Source organism: Primulina huaijiensis, chromosome 8 (assembly GCF_012295235.1).
Source record: "Primulina huaijiensis isolate GDHJ02 chromosome 8, ASM1229523v2, whole genome shotgun sequence".
Lineage (NCBI taxonomy): Eukaryota > Viridiplantae > Streptophyta > Magnoliopsida > Lamiales > Gesneriaceae > Primulina > Primulina huaijiensis.
The window spans coordinates 2,157,898-2,185,874 of NC_133313.1; the positions used below are offsets into that span (position 1 = coordinate 2,157,898).

General features: G+C 34.5%; 4 protein-coding genes across 5 annotated transcripts; 2 read left to right on the forward strand and 2 right to left on the reverse strand.

Annotated features, from left to right (window-relative positions):
- The first annotated feature begins 960 nt into the window (after nt 1–960).
- On the forward strand, nt 961–5,436 carry LOC140982844 (uncharacterized). Its single transcript, XM_073449607.1, has 3 exons — nt 961–1,800; nt 3,948–4,229; nt 5,007–5,436. Exons 1-3 carry the CDS (start codon nt 1,105–1,107, stop codon nt 5,235–5,237), a joined length of 1,209 nt encoding a protein of 402 aa, XP_073305708.1. The 5' UTR covers nt 961–1,104; the 3' UTR covers nt 5,238–5,436.
- Nucleotides 5,437–6,163: 727 nt separating this feature from the next.
- On the reverse strand, nt 6,164–10,182 carry LOC140982842 (acid beta-fructofuranosidase-like). Of its 2 annotated transcripts, XM_073449604.1 has the most exons (7): nt 9,723–10,182; nt 9,556–9,564; nt 7,458–8,317; nt 7,200–7,361; nt 6,866–7,101; nt 6,696–6,783; nt 6,164–6,626 (listed from the first exon to the last, which is right to left on the reverse strand). In XM_073449604.1, exons 1-7 carry the CDS (start codon nt 10,117–10,119, stop codon nt 6,384–6,386), a joined length of 1,995 nt encoding a protein of 664 aa, XP_073305705.1. In that variant the 5' UTR covers nt 10,120–10,182; the 3' UTR covers nt 6,164–6,383. The 2 variants fall into 2 exon arrangements, with proteins under 2 accessions (XP_073305705.1, XP_073305706.1); XM_073449605.1 differs by lacking the exon at nt 9,556–9,564.
- Nucleotides 10,183–12,238: 2,056 nt separating this feature from the next.
- Nucleotides 12,239–15,305, reverse strand: LOC140982845 (probable trehalose-phosphate phosphatase G). The gene is made up of 12 exons (XM_073449608.1): nt 15,115–15,305; nt 14,194–14,642; nt 13,953–14,093; nt 13,806–13,877; nt 13,590–13,712; nt 13,434–13,490; nt 13,250–13,351; nt 12,933–13,010; nt 12,783–12,852; nt 12,624–12,694; nt 12,448–12,540; nt 12,239–12,310 (listed from the first exon to the last, which is right to left on the reverse strand). Exons 2-12 carry the CDS (start codon nt 14,473–14,475, stop codon nt 12,251–12,253), a joined length of 1,149 nt encoding a protein of 382 aa, XP_073305709.1. The 5' UTR covers nt 14,476–14,642; nt 15,115–15,305; the 3' UTR covers nt 12,239–12,250.
- A 10,008-nt stretch (nt 15,306–25,313) lies between these two features.
- On the forward strand, nt 25,314–27,540 carry LOC140982466 (pectinesterase 2-like). The gene is made up of 2 exons (XM_073448977.1): nt 25,314–26,200; nt 26,749–27,540. The coding sequence occupies exons 1-2, from the start codon at nt 25,342–25,344 to the stop codon at nt 27,438–27,440; spliced, it is 1,551 nt and encodes a 516-aa protein (XP_073305078.1). The 5' UTR covers nt 25,314–25,341; the 3' UTR covers nt 27,441–27,540.
- Nucleotides 27,541–27,977: the final 437 nt, after the last annotated feature.

The window sequence follows — 27,977 nt, forward strand, 5'->3', positions numbered from 1 at the left end:
TCAATTCTGCTTGGGTCCAAAGCTGCATCCCCACCAAAAATTTGAAGGCATATCACGAATTTCCAATATCAAAAACTAAATTCCTTAACATACTTTCTCATGATACGAGCATGCTTCAATTTCCAAAGTGTCTTCCTTACAAGCCACGAAGTGTTGCAAAGAAGAAACTGATCATTCAATTCCGTTTTCAAATATCCCAAGTGCTAATATTCTCTCTGTTTGCACTAACATCATGATCTGATAAGTGCGCACGCCACCAAAGTTTGGCGTCGTCATTCAAATAAATATTTGATATGGAGACCTTCTCTTTCTCTGGAACCTTGGCCGCATTGAAGTTTGTTTCCATGTTCTACAAGAAATTTTCGAGTTCCTGACCTTAGCACTATGGGTTCTTGAAAATGACTTATTAGATAAAGAACTTGAACTCTTTGTTGCACCTGCACCAACAACCTTTTTCAACAAGTTCAGTTTCGCATCAAATCCATCCAACCGCGACTCTAGACCTTATGTAGAAAACACTATCCTTCTTTTCACAAATTTCGATGCATCGTCGGTTGATTTATTGCGTCATGATTTTATTCCAAAAGATCGAAGTCGCGATTAAAGAAGTATCAATTAATAGATAAATGGTAATATTTTAACTTGATTTTTTTTGATGATGTGAGAACCTGTCGCCGCTATACTTTTGATGTACCGGGTGAACCTTTGATTAACACAATAACTTACAAATCACGTTAATCAGATAAATCACACTTGACAACTCAAATATATTAAATTATACAAAGATCAAACACCACATTTCGACGTATTCCTATCGTAATGAAATTATCAACCTCTTTATAATTAAAAATAACTTTTTCTTTTACGAAGATTTAAAATATCAAACTACAAAATATATAGTTTTTTTAAAAATCATAAATTTGAAAAATGTGGGTTCCAACTTCCAATGATTCAGCTTTCGAAATTCCAAATCCAATACCAATTTTTTCACTAGCATCGCATCCTATCCGTTTGACCAACTCACAAAGTACTCCGCCTTTCATCTCTTCATATCTCCACACACACTGACAGAGTCGCTATTTCGCATCTGAATTCGAACTGAAAATGAGCATATTCAGGAGATTTGAGATCGTCGAGCACTCGCCATCTTGCTTCACTAGAGAAACCTCCATTGTTAATCAATTTAAGCACGTAATGCTAAACCCAGATTTTCTCCCTTCATCCCATTACGTTGAAGATGGGTTCGATCACGTTCTTGATGTGCTGACCTATCCACCCCTTCTGTCGGATGAATTCGAGGCATTTGCGGATCTGATTCGAACGGAGGAAATCCCGTTTCCCGCTCCCACTCGCCGCGTCATCCGCCGTGTCGGACTGGGTCTGGGGACGGAACTGTACTTACAGTCGCTCGGTGATCGGGTTTCCGATTTGGAGTTCGGGTTTGATAGGCTGGGGAGGGAGAAGAGAGGTAAGAAGAACACCGGGGAGAGGAAGTACACCTGGACGGCGGAGATTAAGTGCCCGGAGAAGATTGGAGTTGACCGGAAGTACAAGCTCACGGCGGAGAAGAAGGGCCTGGAGAATAACTACAAATGGACGGCGGAGATTAAGGGGAAGGGCGGTGGGGGTTGTTTGCCTTTCGAACGAACTTACACTGCGAAGGTGTGTAATGGCGGCGGCAGCAGCGAATCGGGGAAGAAATGCGAGAAAGTGAAAGGGAAGGGCAAATCAGTGGGCTCCGCTGCTCGCATTGCTGAGATTGAAGATCCTCATGATCATGGGGCCCTTGTATTAAGGCAGGTTGGTGTATTTTATTTATTTATTTATTTTTTTTGATTTAGCATTTTAATTTTTATATAATTTTATTTCGTACCAATTATACATGTTTTCTTTTATTGTTTATCGCAAATATAATTTGTATCATTTTAATTAAAAAGATGTTTAGTTAAACTTATTTAAAATATCTTATAAGTTCTTAAATATTATAAATTGTTTTAAGAACTTATTAGAAAGTGAGTTCTTATTTTAAAAATAAATTGTTAAAGTGTTTGGATGAACTTATTTTAAACAACTTAAAGATGTTAATGTGTTTGATATTATAAGATCTTTTATTGTCAAAATTATCAAAAGAGTACAATGCTATGAGTTAATATAAGTCGTTATATACACATATAAAAATAGTTTTATAATTTTTATATTAAAAAATTAAATCTATTTATGTTTATAGCTAGAAAAAATGATGTTCTTTGAAAAAAATTAATTTTCTTTAATATATGCAAGTAAAATGTTGATTAAAATATTGTAGTTAGTAATTTACTGAATAAAACTTTAGCAATTTTGTTTTTTATATCTAAATAAAAAGATAGAACAAAATGGAGGAGTATCCTAACTTTTTTTGAAACAACTTATAAGTTGTCAAACAGCTTATTTGTTTGAAACTTTTTTTATCAAATAAATTATAAGAGCTTAGCTCTCAAATATTTTATAAGTTGTTTTTTAGAGCTTATAAGCTCTGCCAAACACACTATAAGTGTTAAACAAAGTGTTAGACAACGTATGACCATTTTTTGAATACGAAGTTTATGCATAATTAAATGATGTTTATGCATAAATAAGTTTTATACAATAAAATAAAAGATAAAAATTAGAACAAAAATTTATTAGAACAAGAGCTAACCTAGTGGGCTGGCGGGGGCAGGCGGTTCGCGGTGGTGGTGGTGGGCAGTTCCAGGGGGAAGGAGGTTGTGGGTGATTAGGCTGATGGGACTACTATGTTTTGGAAGAGAGTATATAAATGTGTTAATAATTAGGGTGTTTTTTTAATTTTGTTGACTTTGACAACATTGCCCACCCTTGCTCATCTTCTACTGCCTACAGAACTGCATGAGGCAAAGGCTATGCGGTCGACGGCTGCCTCCCGTCTAGGCGCCATTTAGAACACTGCCTAAAACTCATAATATAAACCAATAACCACCTAATGATGTTATCTTCAAAAAAACTGAGAAACCAACTACCACTGCTAATATTCGTTAAAGGCTTCTATCAGCGCCAATTTTGTCACTCTCATCCTCCTCAACCTTTTGATCTAAAAAACATAGCAGTGGGGGTGATCCAGTGACTTAGTAAGCAGCATCTGCCTTCTACCAATACGAGCAAGTTTATTTTCCGCAATGTCAAACATCATTAAAATCAATCCCAGCCAAACGAATGTCATCTGATTTCCTGCATTTGATGGATAGTATCATACAACTTTCATATTTAAAAATTATAATTTCTAAAATTTATGATTTTCAGATAACAAATATTTAAGTTTACTCAAACAAGTTTAGAAAATATATAAACTCAAATATTTTCTTAGATTTAATGAAAACATTTCTTAGATGTAAAATCATCCTTTGATATGGTCGTCGAAAATAATTGCAATATTCAATTAAAATCTGAATACGTGAAACAACAAAGTTGTTTGGTTGTGTACTTATGTTATCGAATGCCTAAGACAGTGATACAACAAAGTTGCTAGGTGTCCGTCCATGCCTGTTTAAATATAGCTTCTGTGAGAAATTGTCATTGCCAATGTTGAAAATTGCAAGATTAGCAAACGATGATCATTATCCTTTCACCTATTTTATGTTCCTTGTTAGTGACTATGCATTCATTGCAATGGTTGTCTGAGTAGTTTTTTTTAACTCTGATGTGTAAGTTTGCCTTGGTGTACTTTGTAGCTTTTGGATATTGTATTTCGTAAATGGTGACAAAAAAAATTGAGGATCCTGACGTTCTGTATTCTGTAGTGCTGAAATCTGGTGAAATGAACATATTTCTTGATTAAGTTAATGAATTTCTGAATGTTCCGACGTCAAGGGTCTAAGAACCAATCTTGGATAGTATATATTTGATAAGACATTGGTACAGTTAGTTGGATGTAGTAATGAATTATGTGCCTGTAGGTTTTCGCCAGAAGATTGGAAAAGAGCAAGGGTAAGAGGAGAGTATTGTCTCCACTAGATGCAGCAACACAGATTCAGATTAGTTTCCGGGCGTACCTTATTCGAAGATCTCAAGCTTTACGTGGACTTCGAGAGCTTGCCGTTGCCAAGACCAAATTGAAGGAGATTAGGGCTTTGTTCAACAACTTCTCTTATCGTCGTCGTCTTACCCATGATGCAGAGGAGAGGCAGAGGTTCTCTGAGAAGATCATTGTGCTACTTCTCACTGTTGATGCCATTGAGGTAACTTAAAGTGTCGGTCATTATTTGTTTTAATTATGTTTTTTGAAATTTTACTCAATCCTTTAGGCACGGGACTGGTGGAGTGAGGCGCAGCTCCTTGCGTCTAGTCCCAAGCCAAGGCATAATCCTGTAGTGAAGCATGGCATAATAGCTCTCTTAAAAGTCATTATCTATGTGTGTGAGTATTTTTTATGAATCTAGGTTTTAGAATATAGAAGAAGCAAGTGAATCTCGCTTATAGACATGCCTCGACTAGCGCCAAGTTATCATGCAATTATGTTGATGTTACTGGATATAATAATGCTAGGTGATTTCTGCATGTGATTAATGATCAATGTATTCTCGTGTGCATCATGGACCTTTTGGTCCATCAAGCGACGTGAGATAACTGTTTTTTCCTTTATGTGTTTGTTTTATCATATCATTTGTTTCTGCATAGTGATATGGATCTCTTTCCCATTCCTTTGATTGGTTTCGACCATAAAACCTTTTCACTGATATGTGAAGTCATTACTTCATTATTAACATAATCTCAATTATTTTACATTCTTCCTGATGTTGAATAATGGCTAACTGCCACCACCTCTAGTGGTGTAGTGGCATAAACCTCGCCCAATAAGGGAGAGGCTTGGGTTACATTCCAACGTAAAAGCGAAAAACCCCAACCGCGTTGTAATTAAAAAAATAATGGTTCAATTCTTTTCTTCTAGGAAACTTCACCATTGCCCCTTGGTCTCTTATGTACCTTTTTTGTGCTTCTTGTTTCCACTCTACTAGGGTGCTGATATTATGGTTCGAGCTGTGAAAAAGGCTATGGTTAACGAGCTAGAAGCAATGCTTGACGTGGTGGACCCACAGCCTCATGGAAAATCTGTGTCCTTCCGAAGGAGAACGTTCGATATGCCAGAAGCCTCAATCAACAAAGAACTTGCTGCAGGAGTTGCTCAAGTGGTTCAGATGCTCGATCAAGAAGCCAATAACTCAGAGACTTTCGAAGCTTATCTTTAACTCGGGTTTGTTGTTTTGAATCCGATTGGTTTTCCACGTCTGTTGCATGTTTGTATGGGTAGGAAGACTCGTGTTCAGTTTTGATTAGTATGTCGGTTTTGGTAATGAATACTGGTCTGAAGAGCTTGGTGAGTAAGTCGTGCTGATCTGAATAATAGCTGTCTTGTTTCGAGTAACTAATGGGCACTTCCTTTTCTTATGGTTTGGCTTTATGAGCGTGGTTTGGATGCTACTAGGTTGTTTATCTTCCATTGTCATCTGATTTGGAGTTGCGTTCTTCAATGACCATCATGGGCTGTGAACTCTCTCAAACTTGAGCACCAGTCTTATAAAACCTAAAGATGTTAAAAAGCGCCAAGGGTCATTATCAAAATTTAAGCTTTACAAGCTTAAACAAATTTAGTATGAAGTTAACATAAAAAATATTGTTATTTTTTATTATAATTATAATTATATCAAGTCAATTATTAAATGACAATAATAATACAAATTTTAAGGTAATAACTTTTCAAGTTCTAAAAAACTTAAGTTTTAAAATCATAAATTATATGGAGTGAAACTTTTGCCATTTTATTGATTCAAGTGTCGTCTCAAACTTATTCGCCAAAAAAAAAAAAAAAAGTTTCAGGACGTTTTATTTCAATGCATTATGCAAGAATTTAATAATTAATTGGATTTGATCGAATCTTTTCTTGATTATCGAATATTATTATATTTAATTGACAATTGTCCTAATTAGTTAATTCAGATTAATAATTTTATCCTCTTGCGCTTATTATTAAGCTAACTTAAGTTAAGTAGTTAAATTATAGTTCTAGTAATTAAAAATTAATCAATGCAAGATCAGACTCTAATCCAATTATATCATAACTTGATCTAATACACTTGTTAGATTCACGTGAGCCGTCCTAGTATGAGAATTGTACTAACTAATGAGTTGTAACTTTTCATTACCGTGGAAATTTCAATCGGGGTAAACAAATTATTACACGCAATGTTACAAAAGATTCTTCTCCAACCAAAAAATAATCACTCAAAACAAAAGGCGCTCAAGACAAAAGAGCTTTACATTTTAGAACTTAAAAACACAAGGCAGGCATCATATAGCTACAATATTACTACACATTCCAATAAATAAAAATTAAATTATAAACTTCTGGGAAATTTTTGGCTCGAATCCGCCTCGTGTCGAAGCTGATCTGAGGGGAAGGGACGAATGTCAGCTGATTTTATCTTCCATATCTTGACTGATGCAGTGATATTTGCTGTTGTAGCATTGTTGAACAAGAAAACTCGTGGTGCTTCGTTAATCGCTTTCGTAGGATAAACTCTTGATGTAATCACTGTTCTTCCTCCTTGAGCAAAACTCTCCACGATGGAGTGGTCGACCTGAAGACGTATTTTTGTTAGTTCCATGGATCGAAATAGAGAAACGTGGGTCGAAGTACAAGCACATACCAATGATCTCATGGAGAACTTTTCACCATCAAGAACTGGCACTTTGCTTCCATAGACTATTTTATCAACATCATGAGAAACCGATGATCTAAACATAACTTTCGCGGTCAGTAAATGTCGTAAAGAATCACGAATGGATCATTTGTTGTAACACTAGCAGATAAACTAACCTCAACTCATCAGCACAAAAATGAACGTCCAGCTTCCCATTAGTTCCTTTGGTGACATAGAAATAGACAGGTGTTAGTTCTGATAGCTTATCGTCGGCAAGCACCACAATCCCGAATGGTCCTAACGTCCCCCGATTAGCAGCACCGCCACTTGTGGGGCAATCGTAGCTAATATCAGCTCTGTTCGTCATTTCTAACGTCTCACTGTTGATTTCAAACGTGGCAACAATGTCCAACTGCAACATATCCAAACCACTTTTTCCGTTAGTTCTTTAGGTTTGGGAATGTATATATGTTATAAAGCAATGGCTTGATCACCGGACGTTGTACAAACCTGGGATCCTGAGTCGATCTCGAGTGGCGTGATCGATCCTGGACCAAGATTCACGTCCTTGAATTCAACACAGTCTGATCTCAAGCTCTCGACTTCTTTAACTGGCCACTGAAGTATGTTGCTTCCTGTCTTTTCGTCGAATACTACGGTCCTCGGGATAGACTAGAACAACAGAAAGAACACATATGATTCAAGATGGATTAAACGTGAAAACAATGAAACATTAAATAAAGATTTGAGTACTAAAATGCATGTTACCTGAACACAGGCCCAACCTTTCAAAACATCAAGATCTTCAGCATCAGTTTCTCTAATCCATCCCCACAAGATTCTTCTCTCTTTATTTTGGTCATAAAATGTCTTTGAGGCATAATATTTACCATAATCATATCTCAAACCGATACCCACATCCGATTCAGGGTCGTCGGGTGTCCACTTGTTCTTCATCGGATCATAGGTTCCAAGAGCATAATAATCATTCTTGTCATCATCCAAACTCACTTTCATTACATGCTTCACACCCGGCCCGTTAGATGACGTGTCCAGCCCATTTGACTCAGTAGTCGAAATCGGGTAAAAGTCGATGCACTCCCACATACCAGTACCCGGGACTTGATGCAAATAGCCACTCAACAACTCATAGTTCCTAAAGTCTTTTGTCTCATAAACAATTGAAATACCCGTTTTGTTCCTCATCGACCCAATCGTGATCCGCCACTTTTCATTATCCGGGCTAAGCCACGCAGTGGTCGGGTCCCTAAAGTCCTTCGAACCGATCCCTGGCGGAGGGACAAGAACCGGGTTAGCCGAGTCCTTGATCCATTCAAGAAGCAGAGGATCTGATGAGTTGGCAGGGTATGCGAGACACTGCACCTGCACGAGGTCGTGCGTGTCTCCGGTATACAAGATTATGATCTGACCATCAGGTAGGATGGTGGCCGACCCGGTCCATACTCCATTTATATCATACCATTGATCAGGGACCATTGCAAAAGGGAGGTGCAGCCAATGGATTAGGTCCTTTGATACTGCATGGCCCCATGTGATATTGCCCCAAATAGCTCCGTCCGGGTTGTATTGGTAGAATAAGTGGTACCATCCTTTGTAGAACAATGGACCTGTCACACCACACATATATATTAGATCGACCCGAATCAAATATATAAATTCGTTCTATCGTTATACATGAGACATACTCAACATAATCGGAGTCGAATTGAAAAAATACTTATTAAAAACGTATATTCATCCACTTAATTTAATTAGATTTCATATAATTTTTGATAGATTGACTATTTTATAATTGAGGAGGTCTCTTCTGAGACAGTCTCACGAATCTTTATATGTGAGACGGTTCAACCTTACCGATATTCACAATAAAAAGTAATACTCTTAGCATAAAAAGTAATATTTTTTTATGAATAATCCAAATAAGAGATCTGTCTCACAAAATACGATTCGTGAGATCGTGTAACACAAGTTTTTGTCTTTATATTTTTATTTCATTTTTTAATAAAGTAGTCACTTTCAATCCAAGTCACATCAATCTACAATCGTAAAACTCAGAGCCATATGTTATTTTACTAAAACGTGTGCATTTAGTGCTTGGACGTGTCGAAGAGAAACTGGCTACCAGTCACTTTTTTTTTAATCAAGTTTAATAAATTGTAAAAAAGAATTATTCAACTCAGAGACATAAAAAAAGGAAAATGAATTATATATTTTGCAGCTACTTTTCAATGAGATATAGATATAGATGGCTAAAATATATAGATAAAATAGCTTCCAATCTAAATGGATTACTACCAAGTATAATATTATATTATATTTTTTATTTTCACAATATATATGTATCGATTTTTTTTACTCTTATTTCTATCAAAATAAAAGATAGTGAAACAAAATTTCAAATATAACATTTCGGGGAAAATTTATTATTATATAATTTTATTTTATACAAAGAAATTAATAAACTTATATTAAATATTAGTAATTCACACGTGACGTATCAAAAAAAAACCTAAAAATTAGCTTTCAACTTTGAACATCCCAAAAGTAGGAAAATAGATTAAAAAATCGAAAAGCAGATATTTAGGCTTGTGTTCAGACAGATGAATTTAATTTAAAATTGGAATTTAAATCACTCGAATTTTGTGGGTATCGATCTAAAATGTATGAAATTTGCTAATAAATATATAAAAAGTAATATAATGTGAATTTAAAATATATAAAGTAAATTTATCCAAGATCTTGGGCTCGAGTTCACCGACTGCGTGGGATGTTGTCTAAAAAGTAATAAAGGAAATGAATTCAAGAAATTGAATAAAATAAAAATAAGTTTCATTCAATAACTTACCATTAGGATCTGCAGTGAGGATGGATGAACCACCAGATTCGTCAGAAGAATTTTTCCAGAATGATCATCACAAAACAATCAAAAAAATATAAAAAAGTTGAGTCAGAATCAAAAGCTAGTGATTTTAAATTTTTTTTTTTTTAAAGAAAAAGAGAGAGTAAACCTACCATTCATCCAGTTCTTCTCAGGTTGAAAATGGTAAGCCGTCCTCTGCCAAGACAGCATCTCATTAGTCCATGGAAAAGTCAGGCCGCCGCCGCCCACCCGACGGAAACCCTTCTCCGATACCCCTTGCACAACCCCTCTTGACGGTGGTTCCGTCCGATCACTATCCGGAGAGAAATCAGCAGCTGAAGTTGAAGACTTGGTTTCTAAACCTGTATCCTTGGTCAAGAGAATTATGGAAAACAGAAGAAAAGGTGTAAACAGAATAGAGAGCAAGAGCTTCTTGGACCTCCGGTTGTCGGCGACGGCGGAGGAGGAGTCGGGGCCGGAGGGGATGGGGGCGTAGGAGGTGGCGCGTTCGAGATCATACGGCGAGGCGTGGGGAGAAGCGGTGGCCATTGGTGGCAAAGGGATGCAAAAGGACCAATTGGATGGAGGAATACCATTATTACATTATTTTATATGTGCGCAAAGAAAGGGTTGCGATTGGCTACAGTTCTTTTGTTGACTTGGAATCATGTCAGATGATATTAATAAATAATTGGCTGAATAAGGATCTTTTAGAGATATATGTCGAAATTGAAATTAGTTTAACATAAAATTTTACGTGAAAAATGTTTTTATGTATGACAAAAATTTGTGTGAGATGGTTTCATGGATCGTATTTGTGAGATGGATCTCTTATTTGGGTCATCCATGAAAAAGTATTACTTTTTATGCTAACGATATTACTTTTTATTGTAATATGGGTAGGGTTGACCGGTCTCACAGATTAAGATACGTGAGACGGTCTCACATGAAACCCACTCTTTATATATATATATATATATGTTAGTATGGTATATTAAATTTTATTTTTGGACTATTTTGATTTAATTATTAACATCAAATCTTACAAATCAATTATTGTGTTATTATTTTTTGATGTTTTGTCAGCGTTTTTGGTTTCCATTGGTGGCACAAGGATGTAAAAGAACCAATTGGATTGAGGAATTGTGATTGGCTACAGCTATGTTGTTTAGTTGGAATTTTGTCAGATTATATTAATGAATAATGGATTGAATAAGGAACTTTTAGAGCTGTGCGGAAATTGAAATTAGTTTATTATAAAATTCTAAGGTAAAATGTTTTTTTCCCCTATTAACAGTCTAATTTTATATTTTAGTTCATTATATTTTCAAATTTTAATTTCAGTTATTTTTGTTTAATTATTGACGTATTATTTGACAAGTTAGCAGTTTTTATGTCATGTCAGCATTTTTCAATTCACATCAACAATTGAACCAATATCGGAAAATTAAAATTTAGTATATTAAATAAAAATTTTGAAAATTTAACGGAGCAAAATTCAAAATTGAACAAATCAGACCCAATTTTGTATTTATTATCGTTTTCGGCATTATGCATATATTTTTTAAAATATGAATATAATTGGGATTTGTATCTGTATTATAAAAGAGTATTAAGTATTGATAAAAATATTCGTTATTTTTCCCGGACGAGTTGAAATTTTGTCATAAAAAATGTTTTTTAGGTGGTACATTATAATTTTTACTACATAGTATAGTAATATAATTATATAACTATTTATTATCGTATATATTTGTTTAGGATGGAATTATTGCAAAGTAGAATTTTAACTTTTTGCAATATGAATATGCTTAGATCTGCATTACAGAATTGTATTGATAAAAAGAAAATGATTTATTCTTAAAATAAATTATGTATTGAAAAATAAGAATTAAGTCGTAGTTGAAAGAATATTAAAATTGTAAAAATTATAATTCAAGTTATTCATCCCTTTTTAATCTAATTATAATTATAATTATAATTGACTTTTGACTACTGAACATATAATGTTGTATTGATTAGTTTAAATTACCGTGTACACTTTGGAGAAAATCAAATAAAATTTTATAAAATAGCATATTAAAATTGAGTGTATCATAATGTCTATCCCATAATACCGTAAAATCGGATGTTTATTTTTATCAAAAGTTATAACTGATTCAAGCGGCTTCTTGAATTAGGAGAACATTATAAAAGTGTAATGCATAAAAATTGATGTAGACAAATCATGATCATTGTAAAAGACATAATAAGCTAATTGGAATTTTTATCTAGCATCTTTGAGTTTTTCATTTAATTTCAAATTTTATATATGATAGAACTTTATAAATTGTGTTATGATCAAAACAGGCAGAAATTAATAGTTATTAATAGAAGTGTAACTTTTTATATGATCGAATGCTTGTCGTTTTATCAAAAGTTATAGTTGGTAAAAAGTGTGCGACTCAAATCTATAAATCTTTTTTTTTAAAAAAATAGCTATAACACTAAATATTTTCATATATCTTGTGAAAAAGCAAACACTTGGGGGTGGAGTATCCTTGGTGCAAAGAAAGAATTCAAAAGATAATGGCCTTTCTGTCACTGCTTGCTTCCATTCTAATGAAAAATGCACCTTTGCTCCTGGCCTGTTTGTTATAAACATCATATACATACCGCCATTCTGCTTGCTTTTCGAATGCTAATTGATCGGATTCTTCTTCTTCTTCCATGTCACCAAAGTTTTCAGAAACTCCATTACCTGAACATGTAGAAGAAGTAACAAATTGGTCGTTGAATCGGCAAGGGACGAGCCCAAAACTAGACGATTTGGGGGTGGAGGTGGGACAATTGAATGAACTCTAGGGGACACAATCAATTTGGTTATGGTTAGTATACCTCTGATGGATCCCTTAGAGAGTAAAATGCATTGCTTTCCTTAGGCACAGAAGAAACTATAATCCCATGACCTCGGTTCGCCTCTCTCATGACCTGCAAATCATAGTAGGTAAAGTTTTTTTCATAATGATTATCCAATGTCAAAGGCAGATAGAACTTCTTAAGTTTGGCTATACCTTGAATGCATCTTCATCTGTTCGATCATCCCCGATATACAACGGAAGAACCTCGTCCGAGTTCGTCAAACCTAAGGTGATGGGGTTGTAAATGGTTTCAAAGAAGTACCAAGTTTAGAACAAACAAGAACTACTTTTCCAATGAAAAATATTTCTTACCAAGTGATTCGAGTAGAAATTTGACAGCCTTACCCTTGTCCCAGTTGAGAACCGGTCGAACTTCCAAAACCTTGAACAAAACAGTGAATTAATAAAAGCAAAGAAACAAAGGAGACGGCGATATGATCAATAATGTCTTGGAAGCACTACCTTCCGACCATGCGCCACTCGCAAATGTGGATATTTTTTCAAAATTTGGTGGACATATTCACCAACTTCTTTCCATCTCTGCAATTGTTTAAGCAAACTCAATAAAGAAAAAAACACAGATTTCATTATCCAAAGCAGTATAGTATATCTTAAAATCACTTGACCACAAGTGCAAGGGAAGGGGGCAAGAGGGGAACAAGGGAACGAGGTGGAAAGGACTGGATGGATTCAAAGTGTGAAAAACCATCCTTTCACCGCCGGCTAGATCCGCCACTGCACTTGACCTTATACCCAAAATCGTGACACCCAACACATACCTTCTCATCCACATTGCGGTAATGAACGGAAACACAGAATTTGTTATTCTCAACTGTTGCTCCAGGTATATCTTTTGTGATCTCAACAAGAGATCTGAAAACCTGGCTTTAGCAGAATATGTTCAGATTTCTTAGTGCTAACCAACAACTATAATTCTAGAACTCGTGCATTATGCCATAATACCTCGTCGATCATTGGTAAGAATTCTTTAGCTGGCTGGAATAAATTAACTTCTTCCCCCTGAAATCAAATGTTCAATACGTAAATAGCAGCTTCGCATATTTGCAAAAAAATGGCTAGAGCTCATACTCTCAAGAACAAGGATCTATCACACAGTACCTGCTTGTCAGTTGAACGAATACAATTTCTATAGTCACCGTTAGAAGGCCGGACCGGACCCAAGATATCCATCCCATGACTCCCGGCATAATAAATTTCAGTTAATCCTACGAACTCATACACCTGAATGAATGACATATAACAAGAAGAAATGTAAGTACAGAGCTATTGTAACAATGGTACTAACAAAATAATCAATCACGAGCAGCTGATCACCTTTTCAAGGCTTCTGCCGCTAATTATGGCAGTCGGAAAATACTTGGCCACATTGCTGACAGCAGCTCGCATCTGCAAGACTAATCGTTCAGCTCCAAAAGAGGACTCGAGGATAAGGATAAAACAAAGCTTATAATAGATTCTCACGGCGATTGACATGAAAGCGTGGTCTGGGTTGTGCACGATGGGAGATAAAGTTCCATCATAGTCCATGAATAACGCTATTTTCTTTCCTTTTGCATCGTTTGCTATTTGCTCAAATGATGCAAGTGCTGATGGATATTTTAGCTGCAGAAGGAACCATGACATTACACGAAAACATTCATCTTGTCCAGATCAGAGTTACATATGGACGAATACTCATAAAAAAAGGCACGAGGAATGATACCATCCATTCACTGTAAGCAAGATCATCATTTACAGTTGTCTGTATACCATGCTCTTTTGGTAGTTTATTATGTGTGGGAGATGACGACCTCATAGCTCCGAACAGGCTTGACCAAACATCATCAAGTATTCCAGTCTTTTTTCTTGGGATATTTAGGAAGAGTTTGGGAGAAAAAGCATTGGTGGAATATGGAAGCAGGGCAGAGTGAATGCCTAATCTGGTGTTAGTCATAGGGGCACTATCTGCTAGAATGGGGGATGTACGATTTGATTTGAGATCCATTTCACCACAGATTTCTTTCTCAAAGCTAAACGATGTGTCAGTTATTCGTTTCAGATGCAAGGCTGTAAGTTTAAGCTCGATTAATCGACAGGTTTATCAATGAAAAACCATTTCTAATGGCAAAAACAATCACTGCTGGAGAGAAAGCAGTCAATCAAGAAGATATCCTGAAGAATAAACATAAAAAAGAAGATGTTAATGAATGAAAAGGAATTATAGGAACCAGCAAAATGAATGTGCCTGAGCAAAAAAATAAAACGCCGAAAGAATAAGCTATCCAACAGACAAAGATCTATGCTTGATTCTTAAACAAATGAGATGAATTTTTAACATATGATGCAGTAAACCAACCAAAACATTGGGTATTCCTTGCTCATCAATTGGAATTAAATTTATGAATTCAAACTTTATACAATATTCATTCATTGAGTGTTACAGAGCGTTCTGTTACGTGTGAGAAGCTAATTCTTGGATACAACCGCCTATTGATGTTCCAACTAAACAGACTATTCGACAATAAAACGATGCATTAATACACTTAACGAGAAATGATGCATTAAACACAGCCAAAAAGAGATCCAAGAAATGAAACGAAAGTCATAAAGAAAATTCAGTTGCACTGTTTACCAAACTTAGTGCCTTCAAACCAAGAAATATCTCTGTGTTCGAAGACAGGATAATAACAGACTAAAAGCAACGACTTTTTTAAGAACAAATGTTGGATTAGAACTCAACAATTAAATGCTATGTTCCAGATTGAAGATACATCATCAGAGCATGAAGACTGGTAGATTGAACTGATATTTAATACACAAAACTTGTGTAAAAAATAGTTTATAGCTGTATTTGTTTATATAGTATGGAGCTTAAAGAAAACAATGTACAACCACACATTATGGTCCTACGAGCATGGGAAGCATTAAACAAATGGACCCGGATTCATTAAAATTCAGGAAAACGCAACAAAACCATGCCTTTCATGAATGTCCATGGAAAAAATCAGGTGTCCCCCATAATCAATGGAGGAGGGAGGGGCGGCAGGTGGGCTCAGTCGGCCCACTCCCTCCTAAATTTCACACGGTCGGGTATATTTTTCTACACAAACATATTTAAAAGGTAATATTACCTTCCTTATATTTGAAAATCTTCTACTTTCCTTCCTTGGTTACTGAATTTTGTTACTATCTCATTACGGTGTGCGGCCACTAAAAAGTTTTTGAGATATCAATTTATCATTTTGACTTTCTTCTTATCATTCATTTTCAAGAAATAATAAATGAAAACGATATGAATAAGATTGCAATGAATGTGGACAAAGATGTTCTATACAATGAACTATCCGACGATGACAATGAAAAGGACTACACGTAAATCGACGTTGAAAGCAAACACAATGTACCACAATTTATTACACTTACATAGAGCTCTATTGCCGACATAATAGAACCAAGAATCAACATTCACCATGCCTTTTCACTTTGAGAAAAAACGGAACTAACCAAAAAGCTAACGATAATATTGTTTTACTAAAAGTTATAGACCGTGACAGCTCGAATATTATAAAAATTAAATCAGCCCAATCATTGAAAGCTCGGATTTGATCATATATATGAAGAGAAATGTATCTCAGTATCGTTATTCAAACTAAAAACTTGAAATTTTCTGTGAAATAGAGGAATTAGAGCTGTTAGTAAACTTGTTACTGTTTCGTAACATTTACAGCAACACAACACCCTTAAAAGATGTGAAAATTTCAACCAGCCAAGTCACCATTCAATGAAAAAATGATCAAAATAAGAACCCTTTCAGAGATGGAACACATCCCAAGATTCAATAAACACAACAACATTAAAAACAGGAAACAGAGAAAACAAAAGATATCACACAGACCCAGATATGTAAAAACTCAAAAAATACGATGAACAAATACACCCATCGCCTTTAAAAAAATAGCCCAACAAGAAGTAAAACCCAAACATTAATATGAACACATCTGCATTCGAGTTTGCACATGCATGAACAAATATCACACCTATTTACTCGCAGCCTGTCAAGAATTGAAATGGGAAGGTGGAGTATCAGAAAGTGCGGATGAAAAACATAAGCACAACCAAAGAACAGATAAAATCAAGAACATCCAGCGATTTTAGAATAAAATAAAATCAAGAACATCCATAAACAGCTACAAGACAAAAACATTGTTCAGTACAGTCAAAGCTCAAAAAATAAGATTCCGTAGCTAGAAAACGAAATCACGTCACCTTTTCAAATTTAAAAAAAAAAAATTAATCACGTGACAAAATGCAGAAACCCAGGTGGAAAACTTCACAGATAATTATCGAAAATGTGAAAATATTGACAAAAAGGCCGAGTGTAGAAAAAAACTATAAAGTAACCGAGTGTGGAAAACTTCCGTATCTTTATTGAACTTTGGTTTGGTGATTCTATCCAAATATATAGATCAATTATATAAAACTCTTTTCTATACTAATTATGCGTTAACACTTTGAGAAGATTATTTTCTTAAAAAAAATGAGTTGATTGAGATTATTAACAAATTTCCCCTTAAAACTTAAAACCCTCACCATCAAACCCTTATGAGCCGTCGTTCAAGAAAAAAAATTTTGAAGAATAAAATCATCAGTCATCATTGATCGAATTGAGAAGAGAAGTCTACCATGTCAATTTAGACTCTCTTGATAATTGTAAGTTAATAGTAGTTCTCTTTTAATTCATTGTGCTCATTTTAGGTTCAATTTTAATGGGATTTTAGGTGTAAAATATTCAATAAAAATTGGATTAGATGGAATCCACATTTTAGCTGAAATTTAAACTGTGATTGGGAAATCTATGAAATTTAATTGTAAAGTTTAAGCTTACATGTTGTTTGTTTATTGGAAATCATTTCAATTATGATGTCTTCAAATTTATATATTTTGGATACTCTAAATTTAGAGTATGATCTGTTTTCATTGTATTTAATTACAATTTTATGATCTGTTTGGATTATTCTAAACTTCATATTAAATTCACGTTTGTTAGATATAAGTCATATATATATCATGATTTCAATTAGTGAAAACTTTTATATTTTTAAATCTTTTAAACTTTACATTTACGTCATATACTTTTAGAAGCATTAATTTGATCGCGACGGAATATTTTAAATATTCATATCTCACGAGTTTTAATATTAATTAGTAAAACTATATTTGGTCAGTGTAATTTTAATATGAATCATCAACATACAATTGTTTGTAGTATTAGTAAATCAAGGGAAGCATATTATTTAGAGAGATGGAGTCTTAGATATTATTGATAATTTGCAGAATAAATGGATTATAAATTTCATTTTAAGATATGGTAGCTAATACATATAACTTATGTTTATAGATTTTGATGTTTCACGGGACTTTTGGTCAAGTTATTATAATTAATATATGGATCTCGTGTGTGTACTCTTATTTCGACATTATTTCGCAAAAGATAGACAATAATAGATTTTAATGCATATTGTTGTTATTGGTGCTTTATTGTTTCCTTATCTGTAGGAATTCTACGTCGGTTATATTCTTGTGATATTCTTGTTGATAGTGTGTCATGTGAATCAACTCTTGATTTATGCGGGTCAAAGTGCTGCATGTGAGAATGCATGTGAACCTCATCTTGTTTTCCTATTGTCAAATTGCTGCATGATAGGGTTCTCTTGTGGATGTTGTTATGTTATGTCTCTCCTGTGAGCCACATCTTGGTTCCCGCGAGTCAAATTTCTGTATGTGGAGAAGCATGTGAAGCAACTCTTATTTTCTTTCAAGTGTTGCATGATAGAGACTATGAAATGGATTTTTTTATTCCAACATATAGTTCCTTTTTTTTGCTTATTTACTTGCACTATATACGTTTGGCATCTTCTTTGCTCTTTCTAATTAAACATGGGAATATTTGTGATGAGAAATCTTCGGGAAATCCAATTGCTTCACTACAAGAAAAATCACCATTAACAACACACCTACGACAACGGTTTTCACTAAAACCGTTGTCGTAGGTGTGTTTTTTTAAACAAAAGACAACGGTTTTATAGGTGTCAAAGACAACGGTTTTTAGGGTCAATGACAACGGTTTTGTAAAACCGTTGTCTTTTGAGCGTTTTTTAGGGTCAAAGACAACAGTTTATAAAAACGTTGTCTATTAGCGTGTTTTTTTGACAATTGACAACGGTTTTATTAAACTGTTGTGGAAAAGGTGATGTAAAACGAATTTAGCGACGGATTTGCTGAAACCGTTGCGAAATTAAAAATAGCGACGGTTTGACCTACTATAATATCTGTCGCTATATTTAGCGACAGTTTTAATTAAATACGTCGCATATTTATACTTAGCGACGGTGTAATCGGTTATTATTACACTGTCGCTAATTTTCGCGACGGTGTTAGTATAACCGTCGCTAAAATTAGCGACGGATGAGAAAAAACACTGTCGCAAATTATAAATCGCCGACGGGTCATTAATAAATCGTCGCTATTAGCAACGGTTTAACTAAAACCCATCGCTATTAGCGACGTATTAACCAAAACCCGTCGCAACACTTCTATAAATACCCACTCACTCAGTCCATTTTAAAACACACAACTTCACAACACTTAAAATTTTTCTTACATAATTAGTTTCGGTAATTTTAAAAAATTGTTCCAAGTTTTTGAAATCACCGCTTATTTATGTAAATTTTTTCGTTTTATTTTTGTTAAATTTTTAAGATCTTAGTCTATTCAAATTACAAGTTTTTTTAGAATTATTAAATTGTTAAAAGTAATTTTTTTTATTTTACTGCAAATATTAGCGACGAAAATCATGAATGAACTGTCGCTAAAATTAGCGACGGAATGCATTGCCTAACTGTCGTTAAAGTTAGCGACGTTATTTAAAACAGTCGCTAATTTTAGCGATGGTATTAAAAACCGTTGCTAAATAGCGACAGTTTAAAAAAATCCGTCGCAAAATTTATGTGCGACGATTTGTTAAAAACCGTCGCAAATTGTAGCTTCAACAACGGATAAAAATCGTTGTCTTTGAGCGCACCCTTTAACCACATGGGCTTTAACAACAGTTTTAAAAGACCTACAACAACGGGAAAAAACCGTTGTCGTAGGCCTTTTTTCTTGTAGTGCTTATTTGCCAAAGTCAACCTATCAATTTATTATTTAAAGACCTAGCCAACATTTACGTTGTAATACCAACTTTTAGACTTGCAATTTATAAATCCAATTAAATATTTGGATAAGAAATAAATGTGTATCAGTGTTATGCGATGATGTTTTATAATTTTTTTTGTATTCATGGTGTTATATGATTATTTAGATAAGATTGAAACAAATATTGTAGTTAGATTTAATCTTATTGAACTTATTGTAAAATTTTTTGTTAAATATTATATTATAAAAGAATTATAAAGAGGGATAATTTTTCCCACCTAAATAGACCCTAAACTTTAAACTCTAGTACCTCATGTTTAATAAAATATGTACTAGTAACAATCGCCTGTGAATTTTACGCGCTCAAATAATTTAATTATTTGAAGAAATATAATTTTAAGAAAAATATAAGAGATAAAAAAAGATGTGAGTTTTGAGAGAAAATATAGATAAGTTGGAGAAAATATGAAAAGAAGATGAAGAAATGTATGGTGATTATCAATAAACCCTCGTCGTCAAAGTTATATAACAAATATTAGACAAAAACTTATGTAAGACTGTCTCACGGGTCGTATTTTGTTATACGGATCTCTTATTTAAGTCATCCATGAAAAAATATTATTTTTTATGCTAAGAGTATTACTTTTTATTGTGAATATCGGTAGGGTTGACCCATCTCACAGATAAAGATTCGTGAGACCGTCTCATAAGAGACCTACTCAAAATATTATGCATGGATAAAATTGAAAATAAATTTTTATTCTGAAACTCCCTAAATTTGGCATACCTAGGCGGATCCGAGCCCACACCAAAACGGGCCCTAACTCTGCCAAGGGCTCTAATCCACAATCCCTAGCCCTAATAATACATAGCCCTATCACAAATCCGAGCCTACCAAGGGACCGGGAAATCCGAGCCCACCAAGGAGTCGGGAACTGGGATCCCTGACGCGACTAAAGGATATGAAGATATTCTCAGATAAGGGTCCCGACGGATGCGAGATTTGGGTAAATCTAATCAGGATAAAGCAAAAGTCTTAGCCGCCGTGGAGATAGAGTCCTAATGTTTGAAATCTCCTATTGCGGGCAAGACTCTATCTCAACAGGAGTCCTACTCCAACAAGGTAACCAATCTCTTCTCTCTGTAAATATCAGGTATTGGCCTAAAATTTTATTCAATCACATTCTCATGCCCAGTTAGCACTAGTATATTTCACTCTTAAGTTTGCTCTCTGGACTGACTTAAGTATCGGATAGTCAGTCCGGAGAGGTCACGCTGAGATTCTCCAGCGCCCCCTAACCTTGTTTTTGTCTGTGCAGAATCCAAAGATCCGACCTAACTCAATCAGCCATAAAGATTTGAAGATCCGCTCTCCAGATCAAACTCGAAATAAAATTTTGATATCATCATATATTCCAAAATAGTTTCAGCGAGTGGTAAAGTATTAAAGAATAGTAAAGAAATAGTAGAGATTCTTGGGCTCATGGGCATGTAACGTGTGCTGTATATTAACATTTATTATGTTAGATAATTATTTAAAAATTTATAGACTATACTAAAATGTAAAACATTTGAAATGATTTTTTTATAATTATTTAAATAATTAACTATAATAAATTTTTTTTTAAATCGAACTATAATAATTATTTAAGTATGATAAGTTTTTACTATTTTTTTAATATTTTTTATGAGAGGGTTTTAAGTACAGAGTTACATCTTGACCCGTCTAGAGCAAATATCATTAATGTATAAGATTAAATGAAATATAACAATTCGAAAATTAAAAAATTTACATAAAAATAAAGAATTATGTGGTTGATTTGAAAATTTTTGGAGAGTGCATGCCATATGACATGGTAGTATTAGGTGTATTATAAATATATTAAAATAGATTTTGGTAATACATTTCATTAAATAAATAAATAAAAAAGAAATAGAGCATGGCATGACACTTGCAACCATTTATTTCTTAGAGATACAACATGAATAATTCATATCCACATGGTCCAGATTAACTAGATATTGGCCAAATTAATATCACAATTAAAAATAAAAGTTATATACTTAGCAAGTAGAGCTAAATATTAAATAATGGTTCATTAAATATGGAAATATTCAGTGAAATTTCAATGTTCATACAGTCAACTGAATAAAAACTATATTTAATTCTGAAATAATTATAGAAAATATTTTTTTCAGAAGGGAACAAATATTTTTAAAGAAATACGTGTAAAGACATGCTGAGAATTTCTTGATTGAAAAAAAAAAAGTCAATGTCTTGCTGTAAATCATGTTACATCGTCATTATTTTTATGTAAGAGTTGTCTATTTTCAGTTAAATTATCTATTTTCCTATGTAAATTGTAGCCAAATAGTATACGTTAAGTTGCTTGACTCAACGTTTCACAGCTCAAATTCACGCGTTTGTTCTGTTATTATTTGTATTCCAATTTTTTTTTAAAGATCGTTGATATTATCTTATAAAATGCAAATGCAAGACTTGGAAATAGATTTGACTATGATTTTATTGAAATCGAAATCCTACTATTAAATTCAGAGTCGATTTTTGTTTCTGTTTATATGAATCAGAAGCGGAATCTGTTGGAATTTGTTGTGTTTAATTAATGAAAATTAAGCGAAGATCAAACATCATTTAACATACTTTTCCATCAGATTTCTGAACATTTTCATGCATTTATTTTTTGTCTTCTTCTTCTTTTAAAAAAATAGAGTTTATATCATTTATGATTATTGAATTTGTTATTTATTGTGTTAATTTCGCAAGTTGAAGTTGTATCTTGAGAAAAGATTGACATTTTTTGATAATATCAAAAGCGCGACAAAATCTTCTTAATGATATAATGTTCTTCAACACTAGCCTAAATTTGATATCTTCATTATCATCTTCTGATTTTTTTCATTCGCAGGCATCCGTCACAAACCGGATCGAAATTGGTTATTTATGGTTTAATTCTAATTCTTAGACATAAAAATACGAAGTCGGAACCGTAATCATAATCATAACTATAGTTTCAAATTAATCTTAAACTTTAAAATAATTTAGGATACATGGACAACTTAATTTATATAGCCAAAGTATTAATTTATATAATCTAGATTTAACTATTTGTTTAATATATAATAAAAATAAATGTTCANCAAGTTGATGCCTTGGAAACTGGGAATTCGATTTGGTCGTCACATGAAAGTTCTTGCCACCATAGCAGCCCTAAAATTCGGACTTTTCTTTTTATTAACGAAGATTTTCTCCACGTTAGTTTCAATTTTAGAAACCAAGATCTACTTTTACAAGATAAAATAAAAACATTATTGAATCTAATTTGATTTTCTTCCATAATTGTTTTTTTTTTACAACCACAACAAAGAAATCATTAAATTTTATTTGACTTTTTCAGCATATAACAAAGTATTTTACTAGTGTATAATAATTATCTTGATCAAACTTGTATAGTAGGTTAGAATCAAATGTTTATCATCAAACCAAAATTTATAGATGTTAGTCAATGAATAACTTTAATTTCTTATATTGGTGGCTGCACAAAGTGCACCTACTTAATGGTCAGGTTATTAGACCAATGAGTTTGGAGATGTGCGTGTCTATTTTCTGATGTTCACTACAAAAAAAATGATTTTCCGCAGCACGTCATCAACGGCGTGAATTAAAAGCACGCTGCGAATATTACTTTTAACGGCGTGCACTCATATGTGCGCTGTTGATATTATTGCACTTGACAGTATTAACGTCAACAAGATCAAGCGACGCAACGTCAGTAGCTTGATACGCGAGAACTTCTCATGATGTCACTTATCTCAGTACTACTCTCACTCATGCACAGAATTTAAAAACCTCATTTGATATCATTTTATTTTTTGAATAAACATGTGATATAATGTGAAAACGAAAAAAAAAACAAAATCGATTAAGTCATTTGGTTTACAAGACGTATAATCTTTTTGTGTTGTCAAAATTTGGTTTTACTATATATTTAGCTAATTCTTGATAAATTTATTAATTTTAAGTAAGATGTATGAACAATATATAATGTCATGTCAGCAATTTTCGTAGTCGTCAGTACCGTTAAGATTGATGAAACTGTTTAGAAAATATGAATAAACAAATAACAAGATTTTTCTTTGCTATTTAACTTTGAATTCTGATTGGGTTAACAGCCATATAGAATCTCAATATGGCTCGATACACCTGGCTATCTTTGTGTTGTTCTAACAAAGTGCGGAAAAATATTGGTTGGACTCGTTGAAATATTATGGCTTTCAGCGAGGCTTTAAACAGTATGGTATTCAAAATAGTAAATAAAGCAATAAGTAATATAACAAGAAGTTGTTTTTAAAAGTTAAAGATGGGTGTAATTCTTCTAAGTCCCCTTATTCTTTTAGTAAGTAATAATGATTAAATATTCACAAGACCGAATAAATTCAAAAAATTTAATAAATAATTTAATTAATTTAACTATATTTCAGAAAGTTCTCGATGTTGAATATTATAGCCAAATTCTCCAACAAAGCTAAAATAATATAACTTATTTTCAAAACAATTGATATCAGGGCGAGTTCATAAGTTCGAGTCTCCCAAGAAGAATATTTATATACTTCTTGGGATGAGATATTTGAGTTTAACGTGTATTACTAGGATGAGTGAACTCCTGACGCTCTCGTGCGTCAACATGCTGATGTTGCGTTGCTTGATCTTATTGGCTAGGTGGGCTGTAAAATAGGAACGCTAGACTTAATGGACAATATTGTCTATGCTGAGGATAAGACGGACGGTAGTAAAAAGGTAATACTGTTCACGATGAGATATGAGACAGCACCAGCAATAATAGCCTAACATCTGACACATCGACACTCAAGTAGGTGTAGCCTCTCATGTCCACTCGTCGTTTAGTATGAGACTCTGTGCTATCGCAAATATAATAAAATAAAATTGTGTTTTAGCTAATTACTATAGCTTTTAGTCTAGTCCGAAGCATTTGATCTGACAATTTGTTTAATGGGAAAGGGAAAAAATGAGGGGAAGGATCAAAAGGGAGAGAGAAAATTTCTTAAGAGTAAAGAATGCCTATTACATCTATTAGATATGGGTAAAAATATAAATTATATGATTTAAAAAGAGGAGGTCATATATCAAATTTGTGCCTCACCAAGGTCATTGACTTAAATATTCCCTTTATTATTACAGTTAACGATTAAACCCCAATGGTAAAAACTTGTGTGAGACGGTCTCAATGGTCGTATTTGTGAAACGGATCTCTTATTTGGGTCATCCATGAAAAAGTATTACTTTTTATGCTAAGAGTATTACTTTTTATTGTGAATATGGGTAGGGTTGACCAGTCTCACAGATTAAGATCCGTGAGACGGTCTCACATGAGACCCACTCAACCCCAATACAGTCACATAAGTTTTAGCTGGCAATAAAAAATGACATATTCAATCAACTAAGAAATCCATCCAGAATACTCGTGTTCCAATTTTTGCATTTGAATTGGCCTTCGCAAAATAGTCAACGATGTCCTTCTCGGAACAAAACACGACAACCTGTAATCCTCCATTTCTTCATCTATATAAACACGCTTTTTCAGGTCTATTGCCCATTCAGTAACACACGAAGAAACTCAAAGTAAACCAGAGCTCATCAATGGCGATCAAGCTGATATTCTTCACATTAGTAGCTTTAATGTCCTTCTTCCTCCCCACATTGTCCTTTTCAAACCCTTATATTGATTTGTGGTGCAAAAAAACCCCATACCCCGAGCCATGCAAGCATTTCTTGAGTAATAATCCACGCCATTTCTTGCCAAAACACAAAGCTGACTTCCGAAAAATCTCCATTGAGTTGGCTTTGAAACAAGCGTTAATAGCTCAAAGTAACACGAAAAGCCTCGGCCCCAAGTGCCGGAATGAGCGTGAGAAGGCGGCCTGGGCTGATTGCTTGAAGCTGTATGAAAGCGCCATCGAGCAGCTCAACAAAACTATAGACCCCAACAGCAAGTGCACTGATTTTGATGCGCAGACATGGCTCAGCACAGCGCTTACGAACCTTGACACTTGCCGGACCGGGTTCTTGGAGCTCGGAGTTTCGGATTTCGTCCTGGCATTGATGTCCAACGATGTTTCCAAGCTGATATGCAACAGCTTGGCTCTTGGTGATAATCGCACTAATCATGAAACAAGTGATTACTATAAGGGTGGCTTTCCTACATGGGTTTTGCCTGGGGACCGGAAGCTGCTGCAGGTCGGGTCTGTTAGGCCGAATGTGGTGGTTGCGCAGGACGGATCAGGGAATTACCGGACTATTAAGGCAGCCATTGATGCGGCTGGGAGGAGGAGCGGAAGTGGGAGGTTTGTTATACGTGTGAAGAGGGGTGTTTATAGGGAGAATTTGGATACTAAATTGAAGAATATTATGCTTGTTGGTGATGGACTAAAGAAGACTATTATCACCGGAAGTAGAAGCGTTGGCGGCGGCTCCACCACTTTCAACTCCGCCACCGTCGGTGAGTCACTCTGGCGGCCGCGCCGCCACCTCCCTATTGTTTGACTTATAATTATAGTAACTAATTGGTTAATTTGAGTTTGAATTATGGCCTTCTTTTCCCGTTTCGAGGCATTGAATGAGAATGATTTAATTAATTATGTGTCGAGTAGAATTAATATGTTAGTGTTATTATTATATAATAAAAAGTATGTGTATTGTGAAACGGTCTCATGAATCTATGTCCATGAAACGCGTCGGAGTCATAACTAATATTTTTGACATAAAAATAATTTTTTTTCATTGGTCGGATTGGATATGACATATGTCTCATAAAATTGACTCGTGAGACAGTCTTATAAATTTTTTCTGTGTTATATAGGTTATGCTCAGAGGAACATGCCACGATTTTCTTTTTGTTAGATTAGATTCGAAAGTATAACAATCGACTTTAAATTTCTTTGTTTTAAATGCTTCTGTTCATTTTATATTCAAACGCCCTTAATTTCTTTGATTCACATGCATTACTATTCTTGAGAGTTGGCTCACACATTCCACAAAATCTCTCAGCGGTGACCGGCGAAGGCTTCATAGCTCGTGGCATCACCTTCCGCAACACCGCCGGTCCACAGAACCATCAGGCAGTGGCCCTACGCTCCGGAGCCGACCTCTCCGTCTTCTACCAATGCTCATTCGAAGGCTACCAAGACACACTCTACGTCCATTCGCAGCGCCAATTCTACAAAGAATGCTATATTTATGGCACCGTCGATTTCATCTTCGGAAATGCCGCCGTTGTACTCCAGAATTGCATGATCTACGCCCGCCGTCCCATGGACAAGCAGAAAAACGTTGTAACAGCCCAAGGCAGAACTGACCCGAATCAGAATACCGGGATTTCGATCCATAGTTCAAGAGTCATGGCTTCGTCTGAGTTGGTGCCTGTTCTAAGTTCTTTTAGATCATTTCTGGGACGTCCTTGGAAGCAGTATTCAAGGACGGTTTATTTGCAGACGTATTTGGATAGATTGGTGGATCCGGCGGGGTGGCTGGAGTGGGATGGTAACTTCGCTCTGGATACGCTGTACTATGGAGAGTATCGGAATTCTGGTCCGGGTTCCGGGACTAGTCGGAGGGTTCGGTGGAGGGGCTACCGAGTTATAACAAATCCGGCGGAGGCTGGGAGGTTTACGGTGGGGAATTTTATTGCGGGGCGATCTTGGCTGCCTGCCACTGCCGTGCCCTTCAATGCTGGACTTTGATTAATCTTTGCTTTGGTTATGCATCATTTCACTAAGTGTTTATTTTGATATGGTTGCTTGTTCATTTGATTATTTATTCAAATTCTTAATTTGGAAATTATTTGATCATCTACGACTATCTCTTTCTATTTAATATTAAATAGAAAAAGACCCTTAAAATTTTGATATATTTAAATAAGTTTCCCACTTCTTACAACTTCCAACTTACTTGTCCTTTAGGTACACTACAAGAAGTAAATGGCAATAGTGATGGTATTTTTAACCTTTTTCTCATCGACAAAAACTTATGTTAGACGGTCTCATGGATCGTATTTTGCGCGACGGATCTCTTATTTGATTCATCTATGAAAAAGTTTTACTTTTTATGGTAAGAGTATTACTTTTTATTATGAATATCGGTAGGGTTGACCCGTCTCACAGATAAATATTCGTGATACCGTCTCATAAAGGACCTACTCTTTCTTATGTCGAAATAAGTTGATATTAACAAGTGCACTAAGTCAAATTGTAATAAATTAAATCTAGAGTTTGAGTTGT